The 12915-nt window shown below is 39.2% G+C and overlaps 1 protein-coding gene across 2 annotated transcripts in view; it reads right to left on the bottom strand.

Annotated features, from left to right (window-relative positions):
- SLC9A9 (solute carrier family 9 member A9) overlaps nt 1-12915 on the bottom strand; it is a 591811-nt gene that overhangs the window by 190889 nt on the left and 388007 nt on the right. For both annotated transcript variants that reach the window (XM_025377024.1, XM_025377025.1), the window contains exon 12: nt 4202-4355. In XM_025377024.1, coding sequence (XP_025232809.1) covers nt 4202-4355 — 154 coding nt within the window. The remainder of the gene's footprint in view (nt 1-4201; nt 4356-12915) is intronic.

Raw genomic sequence — 12915 nt, 5'->3', positions numbered from 1 at the left:
TCTAGGCTTAGGCTCGCTGGATTGGATCCTGGTTCTGCAGCCTGATGGTGGTGTAACCGTGGGCCATAGTGGCAGCTACTATCATCATCCGCTAGGAAGCGGCTGCTATCATCATCCCCATGTTATAGATTAGAAGCTGAGTCACAAGGAGGTTATACGCTTTGCATTTTATTATCTGATATCTGGCACAGAGTAAGCACTCATTACAAGTCAGTTATTATTGTTAGAGTGTTTAGAGGTCAAAATTTGAAGCTGTAAAGGTTATCTTGTTGAGGATACTTCTCTAATGTCAGCTAGGAGACAAGGTCTGTGTTACTCTGGCATTCAAGGCCTTCCACACTGTGATTCAGATATTGTGAAGAGATGGGCCCTACATTCTCATTTGGGGAGCCCAGGAAAGGTTTGCACTGTGGTATAGGCTCCTTTCTCATGAGCTATTTGCTGAAAGTTTGTTAGCTCCATGTGGTGCCCTACGCTAAGCTCCATGTAGTGCTCTACCCTAACCCCATTCTTGGCTTAGAGAATGGGTTACCATCTCGAAGCTTATTATCTGGTGCCACTGCCAGAGAGCTCTGCCCTGTGGTCTTTAATGTTTATTTGTAAGCATGTGCAACCATTTGGTCGATAATCTTGTTTACTGGCTTTTGTAGGGCAAAGCCTAACACCTTTGGTCTTTTTTGTTTCCTGGCTAACAGTAGAGCTAGTCCTTGGAGACTCCTGTTGGGTTTTCCTCACCGCCAGTATTAATGTATTCTACAGAAGGGAGGAGATCCGGATTTTAATCAAGAAACCATTCTACTTTATTTTACATGAAAACCTCCAAAACAATGCTGGAGGAGTCTTTTCCTTTTCTCCAGAATTTTAAAAAGCAAAGGTCTGATTTATTTTCAATGCTGCATTACAAACATTTTATGATTATTTTTAAAAAGAAAATACAACAGCCCCGGGACAAGAAATTTGAATGGTGCGTAGGACAAGACTCAATCAATGGCAAATTTGTTTCACATATAAAGATCATTATTTGTTTCTCTAAACATAGAATCATTGCTGTTTTAAAGTCAGTTCCATCAAAGTGCAATTCATATTAATACTATCAATTTTTGCCTTATATAAAACATTTTCTTCGCATCCTACTGTGGTAGTTTGCGGCTGAATGGCAAATTTTATGGGGATAAAAAAACTAATTCAAGTACATATCAAATAATTTCAGAGAAAAAATATAGACTCAAGAAGGGAAGGCCATGTAAAGTAGATAAACAAATCACATTCCAATTGAGGGTATTTGGGTTCATTCAGTATCACATTTGTCTTTGCGTCTCTTGCATTTCTCCATTTATGTCATTTTATTAAAGCTCCAATTTACCTACTTCATGGTGTGCTTGGGGAAAAGTCTGACAGGTAAGTTGGTTAATGAGACGTAGCTCTGTAAACAAGCAAGGCCTTGCTAAATGGAGTCTAAACGATGGGTGACTAGGAGTTTAAAGCCATAATGGAATTGATAATTTCTTTGACAACATTATAAACCATGGTAGGAAAGTGGAGCATATGATGGTGTCACTACAAGTTACTGTGTATTTGTATACACACAGTGACATAGTTTTATTCTTTATGTTTATTCTATTACGTCCTATTTCCCGCCCACTGATCAGGGCACAGTGACTCTTCCTCTTTAAGTGAGCCCCTCCTCCCTTTAGTATAGGTGCTAAGGAATCTACACTGCAGGCTCAGGTGTGCCTGGCCCTTGGCAACCCCAGCCACATCCGACAGTATCAATATTAGCCCCATCTCCACTAGGGGTAGGAAGTCTAAACCAGCAGTTCTCAAAGTGTGGCCCTGGGACCAGCAACACAGGCATTTCCTGGATGTGGTAGAAATACAGGTTCTCAGGCCTTGACCAAGACCTACTGGATGAGAAACTTGGGCTGGGGCTTAGTAATCTGGGTTTTAATGAGCCCTCTAGGTGGTTCTGATGTTCATTCAAGTTTAAGAGCCAAATTGGTCTTAACTTATTCTGCCCTGTATCTATCTCTCTGGGTTTACTTCCTGGGTACCCGGAAATCTAGGAACTTCAGTTTTTCCCCATTAGTTTTCTCATGAATGGGTCTCTGGTCTCTCTGACTGGGTTTCTGCCCTGATGTCAGATTTATACTCGAGTTTCCAGCTGAGATCATCACCTTGCTCACTAGACTAGAACCCTGTCAGCTCAATTCCCTAAACACATCACAGTCCTGCCTTTACCCATCTCCCTCCTGGCTGGTGGCCAAGTCTGGCACTGAATTGGTTGGGCCATTTGGAGCCAGTTCCCACTGGGGCATCTTCATGACCTGGCCGCCCCATGCTGTGCCCCCTGGCAGGCTGCCGTAACACTGGCCGGGCTGACTACCAGGCACTTCACCCCTGGACACCATGGTTCCCATTAGTATCTTTCCTTTCTTACTAGGCCTTGTCCTATAATCTGGATAACTATCTTAACCTGTTTAAAGCCCCACTATAATACTCCCCTCTCCCTGCTGAACCAGATATTAAGGGGCTGCATAAGTTATGACACCTATTTGACATCAGTGGATGCTTTTGGAAAACACTAGAAGAGAGCTAGGTAAATACTTTAGGATAAAACATGTTACTGATTTGGGGACAACTTCTTTTAGGGTAAAAAAAGAAATAGTAGAAAACAAATTACATTTTATTGCTTTAAGGAAATCCTGATATCACTACTTTATGTTCTGAATATTTTAACTCACCTGATAGGGTATTTAGTACTTGTATTTTGTGGGGACCAGCATCCTCTAACTTGGTTTCCAAGCCCTAATATTTCCATGCAAGGATCTACCTACTGAATTTTATTTTCCAGAAACCTAAACACACCACTGTCTTACTAACAGTTCACAGCAGACCCAGCGCTATAGAGTTTAATGCAATCTGTGTACTCATCCATGGGAGCCTACAGGTGACAACCACTGTGAAAGAAATTGCAAGTCACATTTATGTGCTTAGGAAGTAATTCAAGAAGCATTTCAAAACACTCTCTATTCACCTTTAGTCAAAGCCTTTTTTTGTGTTTAGCAATATTCGCAGTACTTCAAGAAGCCCTTTTTTCTTAGAATTTGGTTTAATGCATAGACAGTTGGCCTGGTTTAAGCATAAGTTTTCCTATACTAAACTTGTGAGACCTGCAGTAAATGGTGAATGAAAGTGTTTACATTTGTGGTTGTATTCATTTAACTTTTCATGAATTATGTATTCAATCCTACTGTGCGCCAGGCACTATACTAGGTGCTGTAATAACAGACTCTTGACTGTAAGAATCTTCTTGGAAGTCCTTTTCCAGTCAGATGGATCTTTACGTGTTGAATGTAGTAGGTATAAATTTGTCTTATAGACAATGGGTAGGGACCAGGAAGTGATTGCATGATCATCAGAAATGTATAGATTTGAGAAATAAAATGTGATTTGCCTAAAGCACTGTTGTTACCTTCTGGGATATGAAAATGAGGACCCAGGTCACAAGAACATTAAATAAAGACAGCCACACTTTAAAATAGATTTACCCATTTTCACAATTGACACCAGCGACCCATTTTTGTCAAAACGTCTGCCCCTCCCATACTTCAGGTTTATAGTAATCGTCTTCCAGAACTGCTTACTGGAGGGCCACTGACTGAAGCCTTTACCCCCTTTTCCTGTATGAAAGTGTCTAACTTGCATCTATGGCATCCCTCTGGCTAAGCATATGGCTCACTAAGCAAGTATCTTTAAGCATTTCCTATGTCCCTGTTGTAAGTGCTGTGAGGAATTAAAAAACAATAAATTCACTTTATCCTTCATATTATAGCTTTTTCTATATCAGTCCAACTGGATTGTATCTTGAGGACAAGACCTGTGCCTTATTTTTGTAAACTCCATAGTATACCGAATTGTACTGAATACAGATTGTTGAATGGAATAATTGATAGATGAATAAATAAATTTCTAGGGATAGACTATAAACAGACATCATCCTAGGATTTGGAAGCCTTCTGGAAAAGTCAGTGTGGTTGGTACTACGTCATTCTGTTTCACCCGATGGGTGAAGGTCAACTTCACTGCCGGGAAAGTTAGGTTAGGACCTGCCATTGTACTATTGACTAAGTCAGCACTACCAGAAATTGAACAGCGCAGTCATGCCTCGTAATGATTTCCTTTGCTAGACGTTGTCACTCACCTGATCTGAAGCCAAGTCAGCATGGGGGTTGTTCCTCCTCCAAATACCCAGACAGTGAAGAACACGAGGAGCAGTGTGGTGGTAAACATCATTTGTTTGGGCTGAGATTCTGTGTTCCGAATAGCTAAGGCAAATGCGATCGCTCCTCGCAAACCTTGCAGGAAAAACCAAAGGAGAAAATAAACACCTTGCAAGTGTCTTTTTCATTTCAATGGATTCATCCTTACAATGTGCTGACACAATTTTTTAATTCATCTTTTTATTTTGAGATAATTATAGATTCATAAAGAGTTGTAAGAAATAATACAGAAAGACACTGTGTACTCTTTCTTCAGTTTCCTCTCAATGATATCATGCAAAACTATATAGCTCAATATCTCAACCAGAATATTGACATTGATCCAGTCAAGATAAAGAACATTTCTGGCTGGGTGCAGTGGCTCACACTTGTAATCTCAGCACTTTGGGAAGCTGAAGTGGGAAAATCACATGAAGTCAGGCATTTGAGATCAGCCTGGGCAACAAAGCAAGACCCTGTCTCTAAAAAAAAATTTTTTAAAAAATTAGCCAGGCATGGTGGCATGTGTCTTTAGACCCAGCTACTCGAAAGGATCACTTAAGCCCAGGAGTTCAAGGCTGTAATGAGCTAGGATTATGCCATCAGTCTGGGTGACAGAGCAAGACCCTGGCTCTAAAGAGACAGAGAGAGAAAAAAAAAAACATTTCCATCACCACAAGAATCCTTCACATTGCCCTTTTATAACCACACCTACTTCCCTCCCACACACTCACTCCTTAATTCCTAACCACCAATAATCTATTCTCTGTTAAGATGATTTTGTCATTTCAAGAAAGTTATATAAATGGAACCATGCAGTATATAGTCTCTCGGAACTGCCTTTTTTTTAACCCAGCATAATTTGCTGGATAACCATTCAGGTTGCTGAATTATTGGTAGTTGTTCCTTTTTATTACTGAGCAATATTCCACAGTCTGGATGTTCCACAGTTTATTTTACCACCTGTCTGTTGAAGGATATCTGAGTTGTTTTCAGTTTTTGGCTATTACAGCAAAGGATGCTAAAATTTACATACAGATTATTGTGTGAACGTAAGTTTTCATTTCCCTGAGATATATGCCCAGGAGTACAATCACTAGGTAGTATAGTATTTCCATATTTAGGTTTTTAAGAAATTACTCAATTGTTTTCCAGAGTGGTTGTAACATTTTACATTCCTACCAGCAATATATAAGTCATCCAATTTCTCTGCCTCCTTGGCAGATTTGGTGTTGTCACTATTTTTCATTTTAGTCATTCTGATAAGTATGTGGTGATGGTTTGTTGTGGTTTTAATTTGCATTTTCCTAACAGTAAAATGGTCTTGAGCATTTTGAAATGTATTTGTTTGTTATCCATATACCCTCTTGGGTGAAATGGCCCTTCATGTCTTTAACTCATTTTTAAAAATCGGATTGTTGAGTGTTTATTGTTGAGTTTTGAGAGTTCTTAACAATTCTATATAATAGTCCTTTGTTGGATGCATGGTTTGCAAATATTTTCTCCCACTCTGTGGCTTCTCTTTTCATCATCTTAAAAGAGTCCTTTGCAGAGAAAAAGTTTTCAATTTTGATGAGGTCTAATTTGTTGATTTTGCTTTTTATAAATTATGCTTTTGGAGTCATGTCTAAAAACTCTGTGCTTAGCCCTAGATCGCAAAGGTTTTTCCCTATTTTTTTCTGAAAGTGTTACAGTTGTACATTTAGGTCCATGATCACTTTGATCGAATTTCTATATAAGGTGAGAGGTTTAGGTTGAGGTTCATTTTTTCACCTATGGATATTTAATTGCTTCATTGAATTGCTTTTGGAACTCCATCAAAAACCAGCTGGGTATATTTTTGTAGGTCTATTTCTCAGTTCTCTACTTTGTTCCATTGATCTATGTGTCTGTCCTTCTTCTAACAGCACACTGTCTTAATTATTGTAGCTATATAATAAGTCTTAACATTGGGTAGAGTGATTCTGCCCACCTTAATTTTGTTTTCAAAATTGTTTTAGCTATTCTAGTTATTTTGCCTTTCCATAACATTTTAGAATAATATTGACTGTATATACAAAAGAAACTTTCTGGGAACAATTACTTTTTAAGAATCAAACGTGTCAGGCAACAAAGAAAACTAAGCTTATGGACCACTGAAAATTAACTACTTAAATGGCATTTAAAATTACTCTAGAATGATTACATAGTTTTACAAAATCTATAAACTAGTATATTAAAACCTGATTTTTCTTCTTCTTTTACTTTTTCTTTTGTAATAATATGCTAATTGCATTTTTATGAATCCATATTAAATATATTTGCAAGAGGTATTAAAAATGAAGGGCTGGGCATGGTGGCTCACGCCATAATCCCAGCACTTTGGGAGGCTGAGGTGGGCAAATCATGGGGTCAGGAGTTTGACACCAGCCTGGCCAACATGGTGAAACCCCATCTCTACTAAAAATACAAAAATTAGCTGGGTATGGGGGTGCACACCTGTAGTCCCAGCTACTCGGGAGGCTGAAGCAGGGGAATTAGTTGAAGTTGGCAGGTGGAGGTTGCAGTGAGCCAAGATTGTGCCATTGCACTGCAGCCTGGGTGACAGAGTGAGACTTCATCTCAAAAAAAAAAAAAAAAAAAAAAAAGAAATACTAGAACTTGAAGTTGAAGTGTGATGACACTAATAAAAATAGAAATTTAGACTTGGAAGAAGAGTAAATAAAAGCACAACTAGTAAAGGAAAGGAGCTAAAATGGAAGGTCTCTCTTGGGCAACACACGATGTGCAAGACATTTATAGTCCCTGTTATATTGTGTAATAGGACAAATAAAGATTTATAATGACAGCGAGTATAACCCAAAGAGGTAGTGATTTGGTTATTTTTATTGAAAGCTTTAAATCATACATATACAATTTCAATGATCTACTTTTTATAATATTTATTATAGGATTTAGGTTTCTAAATTTCTAAATCTGTATTCGTACATTAAAGGAATTTTAAAAAGTAGATACAGGGCAGGATGAGAAAAACTATAACCATACTGGTTTTTGTTTCTAGGTTCTCAACTTAGAATATACTGCTCATTCTTATCTCCATGCTGAGACTATTCAAGAGACAAGTGGCATAACACAAGATCCACAGGATTCGACTAGAGAGACTTAATATGTTTTGCCTGAAACAAGGAAATCTCCGAAAGAGAGAAGAACATGCACTCTGATTATAAAATACCTTCAAGGAACAAAATGTAATGGAGAAAGGAAATTATTCTAAATCTCCATGTAGACATGGAAATGGCCTATAGATAAGGAAGATACCATTTGAAGTAGATATTAATAAAAAAGTTCTTACACATCAGAAATTCTGAACACTTGACATGGTTGTACTCAAGAAGAAAAGGCCCCACCAGAAGTACGAGTGCATTCACACCCAGCTGGGGATAAGAGTGGGGATATTAATAACCCTTAATACTGGCAACTATTTTAATAGTGTTCTCACCAGGAAATACAAATGGGATCATTAGGGAATGAGAACTCAAGGAAACAGTCTTACAATAGACTTCTGTATCTGAGGAGAGAATTTATAGGTCAAGGTAAAGCTCCTAGCAGTGTTTAGTCACAGTACAAGATTAGAGCTAGAAAGTGAACTTTCCAGCTGGGGGAGGGGGTGGCTCACACCTGTAATCTCAGCACTTTGGGAGGCTGAGGGAGGTGGATTACCTGAGGTCAGGAGTTCAAGACCAGCCTGGCCAACATAGTAAAACCCCGTCTCTACTAAAAATACAAAAAGTTATCTGGGCGTGGTGATGGATGCCTGTAATTCCAGCTACTATGGAGGCTGAGGCAGGAGAATCAATTAAACCTGGGAGGTGGAGGTTGCAGTGAGCTGAGATCGTGCCATTGCACTCCAGCCTGGGCAACAAAAAAAAAAAAAAAGAAAAAAGAAAAGTGAACTTTCCAATTTCTCCTTTCCTCAAGCTCATAGTGATAGGTCCATAAAGCAGCACCATGGCAAAGTACATAATGTTAGAAGTATTAGACAATGAGTGGCTAAGTATTAATAGTTCTCATTGATAGAAATATTTGTAGTTTTTAAACTTTGTATCTTTGTGACAAAGATGAGAAACTAGAATAAAAATTAAAAGTTACAATAACATGCCTACTATAAACTCTTTCATGCTGGATATTAAGGGCAAGGAGGTAAGCAATCATTAATCTTACTAAGAATGTTTAATAATGTATTGTTATTATGTTAAACTAGGGTGACTATGCTCTTAAATCTAAATTATCTATACATGAGCAATTCTTGGTTTAAAATTATACTCAAATATATGTTATGCTGACTTCTGAAACAACCTATATCTATATATAGAATACCCTATATTTACAGGAGATGCAATGTAGAGATTTCAGAAACAAATGGAAAAGTACAGCCACTGTCTTGTGGCAGGTTGAGAAACATTGTTAATTGGGGCCAAACCCCAAGATGTTGAAAAGAGGATGCCTTCTCAATGTTATAACCACCTAAAAAAACATAGATACAGGGTGTTTTTAGAGATGGGATCATCTGTCCATAGCCCTGGTAGCATGTGGCATGCATGGCACTGTGGCACTGGAAGCACGGGGATGGACATGAGAATGGTGAGGCTGCCAGGTGGACAAAGTAGAACTAATGTAGCTAATGTAGAACTCCAGATGAGGTGGACTATTGTCTATGTCCTACTCATTCTTTATGACTCTGAAGTTGCTTATCACACATTTGGAGCCTAGATAAATGTAAAACCAATGCATTCATTGGTTCATTTAATGTACATGTATTGATTACCTCCTAGTTGGAGACTCTGGGCATACTGATCCTATCTTCTTTACGCTATGGTTTTGGGCAATAGAGGATTTTAGGATTGAAATAGATTATTAGGGTACCAGCAAAATACTAAAAATGAAAAATGAATATTGACTTAGGATTTTCTTTTTAGTCAAACATTATTTCCAAAAAACACAAACCATTTCTCTTAAAAACTCAAGAAATCTAGAACTTGTCAAAACTTGTATTTTGTATTGTTTTATGGATACTTTGAGTTTGAGTCTTTGGGTTTTACCTTGCTTTTTCTCTTTGTTTTGGCCAACTAATCAAAATAATTTTATACGTTTGAGGGTTGATAGACTATACCATTTCATTTTAAATGGCTTTACTTTGCAGAGATTTTGACATATTTCATATGCCCAGTTGGAAATTTAGCATCACCTTGGGGAATAAAGGAATTACCTGCAATTAAATGTGGTTTCATTTAAAATTGGCCTCTAAGGGATTCTTATGTTAATTATGTTGATGTTCTATTCATAACAATAGGAAACTATTGAACCAAGGAAAGCTATCTGGCAGGCACTCCTGCTGCAGAAAATGTGCAGCTTCCTGTTTATCTTTAAAGGGCAAAAGTGAAGCTTTTAATCAATTACAAATTTGCAAATGTGTTCTGAATAGGTGAAGGTCAGACATAGCTAAACTTAAATCACAGGAACATAAATATTTCTTAGGGCATCTTTATTTAAGGTGCAAAGCAATAAACTAAAAGCATTTCCTGAGCACTCACTATATGCTAAGCTTTATCCCAGACACAGTGCGAGGATGACAGAGTTTGGCTGCTCTGCTCCAGTGTTCATGGTCCTACAAACATGACTCTTTTAAAAGGTAAACTGTAAGAAGGTGTATTAGAGATGCAAAAGAGGATACTTTGAAAGTACAGTTTGATGAGGAAAAAGATTGCTATACCTCATGAGGCCCAAATCGTGACCATTGTCATGAACTGATGTGCAGCATTTAAGGCACTGAAATAAATGGTGAGGCAAAAGAGACCTTTGCGCATATAATTTTCTATGCCCAAATCTTTTTTACTCATCTAAATTTTCTCTAGTTCTTTCTCCTGTAACCCTCACCAAAACTTCACCGAATTCCAACTGGTCTTCAGAGCTCAAATGAGACACTGTTTTCTCCAGAAAGCCTCCTCTGACATCTGGGTCTGGGTTAGGCTGGGTTATATTCCTAACACAATCCATGTTTGCCCTATCAGAGCCCTTATTACTGTATATTGCAATTGGCCAGTTCTGTTTAGCTATGACATCTACAGCAATACTAAGCATACAGTAGGCATTCAATAAAGATTTTTCCAACAAATCAATGAATGGACGAATTTTCTGATTCTTCAGGAATGTTAGGTTACATACATAGATTAATGCAATGGTTTCGGAATAGTTTCTGCAAGTTCAGTTTCAGCCTTTTTATTCTTTATTGAGATCCTTTAAAATCTTATTTTGAGAGTCAAGAGTTCTGGTATCTGCCGTCAGGCCTGCCCCACAGGCTGCATGACCATAAGCAGGTTACCTCATTTAGATTTCTGTTACCTCATCTCCAAATGGAGGTTTACAACTAGACTTGTTTTTTTTTTTTTTTTTTTTTTTTCTTTCACTAGAAGTGCACATCAGAATCATGTGGAACTTAAAAATATATGTAGTCACTCACGCCAGCATCCCGACTAGCGATTCTGATGCAGCAGAGGACGAGGTACATGAGAGCCCAGCTCCTCTCATTTCCCACTGCACCACCTTGGCCCAAGACCCATCTCACAACCTGCCTGTGCCCCGAACCACTCTCTGGTCTTGGCCTCAAGCCTCTATTCTCTTCTTCTTCCAGTCCATCCTGCTGATGTTCCTCAGAACAGCTTCCTCAAAACCTAGCTTTATGAGGTCACGATTCAACTCAGCAAGCACAACCCAATAGCTTCCCATAGCCCAGAGATACCTTTCACTCAGAACCCCACCCTACTTTTCCTGTATACTTCCTCTTCTCCATTGAGAACTTCCATAAGCAAGACAGGTTTCTCTCCTCCCATAAACTACTGTTATCCCCACCTCTGTGCCATGGTGTCACCATCAATTCGTCGCTTTAGTGCTGGGTTTCTGCCTTTCCTTTGTACTTCTCCAAACGTCACCCATTTGAACGATCTTTCTTCCCTCAACCCACTCCTATGAAGTTTTCCTGGAATACTCTAGTCCACTTTGTTCTCTCTTTCTTAGAAATCTAATGAAACATACTGCCCATGACACTTGTATTATTAAATCATTGTCTAAAATGAATCAATACTTTAATGTGGTCTTTTTCTCCAACTCCCAGTTTTTTAAAAGTTTGGAGTTATATCTTCCTTACATAGTTCTTAGGTTTTGCATAATACCCAGAACACAAAACTCAGTAAATGTTTTCAAATTGAACTATTGCAGTGGTTTCAGGCCCTCTAGATATGGGATGGTGATATTCACACATTCATTCACTGATTAATTCATTCAGGTGGCAAATAAGACCTTAATTTAAAGGTGCTTCTAGATTATGTCAGGTGGTATGAAGAAAACCAAAGTAGGGTAAGGGGATAGAGAGTATTTACATGTGAGGGGAGAGATGTTAGCATGGTTAGGAAAGCCTTTCTGGTTAGGTGACATTTGAGCAGAGAACCTAATAGAGGGAGAAGCCATCTGGGTATCTGGAGGAAAAGCGTTCTAGGCTTCGGGAATAGTAGGTACAAAATCCTGAGGCAGGCCTATGACTGGTGTGCTTAAGCTGTGGCAAGGAGGCTGGTGTGACGGGAGTAGGATAAACAGGGTGGAGCTGGGAGGCAGTAGAAGGAGATAATGCCAGAGAGGTGACATAGCCAAATCATACTGGGCTTTTGAATCGCAAGGCTTTTGAATTTTATTTTGAGACAGAAAACTTTAGGAAGGTTTTAATGCTAGAGAGTGATAGGATCTGTTCTATACTTAAAAACTCTGACTCTGATAGGAAAACAGGCTGGTGATAGGAGGCTAGTGAGGAGGCTGCCTTTTTAGTCCAGGCAAGAAGTGAATGCAGATCAGACCACTGACGACAGCACGGTAGGTGCTGAAGGTCTGTCAGAGGCTGATGTTTGTTGATGGGTCAGATGAGGGGGATGAGGGGAGAACACAGCACTGGAAGAATTGGGGAACCTAGCGGAAGAGCATGTTTGGGTGTATAAGGGCGATCAAGGGTTGCGTTCCCACCATATTACATCCGAGCTGCCTATTAGTCTTCCAAGCAGAGAGGCTGAGTGAGTAGATATGAGTGCGGAGTTCAGGGGAAAGGTTAGGATCTTTTACTGAAGAGAGTGGAAAGATATGAGGATAGCTGGAAGAATGAAAAATGTAGGAATTGAAAAATGTACGAAGATGAAGTTTATTTTGAACCAGATTTCTTCTTGCCTTGAGGCCTTTGTACTTACAGCTTCTCCCACCTGCAGTGCTCCCCTGAGTCATCCCTTGGCTGTGCCCATCATCTCAGTCCTCAGAAGGGCTGCCCTGACCATTAGATCTAAATGCTCTCACCTTCACCCAGGTTTTTTTTTTTTTTTTTTTAATACAGAGTCTCGCTCTGTTGCCCAGGCTGGAGTGCAGTGGCATGATCTTGGCTCACTACAACCTCCGCCTCCTGGGTTCAAGTGATTCCCTTGCCTCAGCCTCCCGAGTAGCTGGGACTACAGGTACACACTACCACGCCTGGTTATTATTATTATTATTTTTTTGTATTTTTGTAGAGACAGGGTTTCACCATGTTGGCCAAGATGGTTTTGATCTCCTGACCTTGTGATCCGCCCGCCTCGGCCTCCCAAAGTGCTGG

This window comes from Theropithecus gelada, chromosome 2, assembly GCF_003255815.1.
Source record: "Theropithecus gelada isolate Dixy chromosome 2, Tgel_1.0, whole genome shotgun sequence".
In the NCBI taxonomy this organism is placed as follows: Eukaryota; Metazoa; Chordata; class Mammalia; order Primates; family Cercopithecidae; genus Theropithecus; species Theropithecus gelada.
This window is presented reverse-complemented; position numbering and strand designations above follow the sequence as displayed.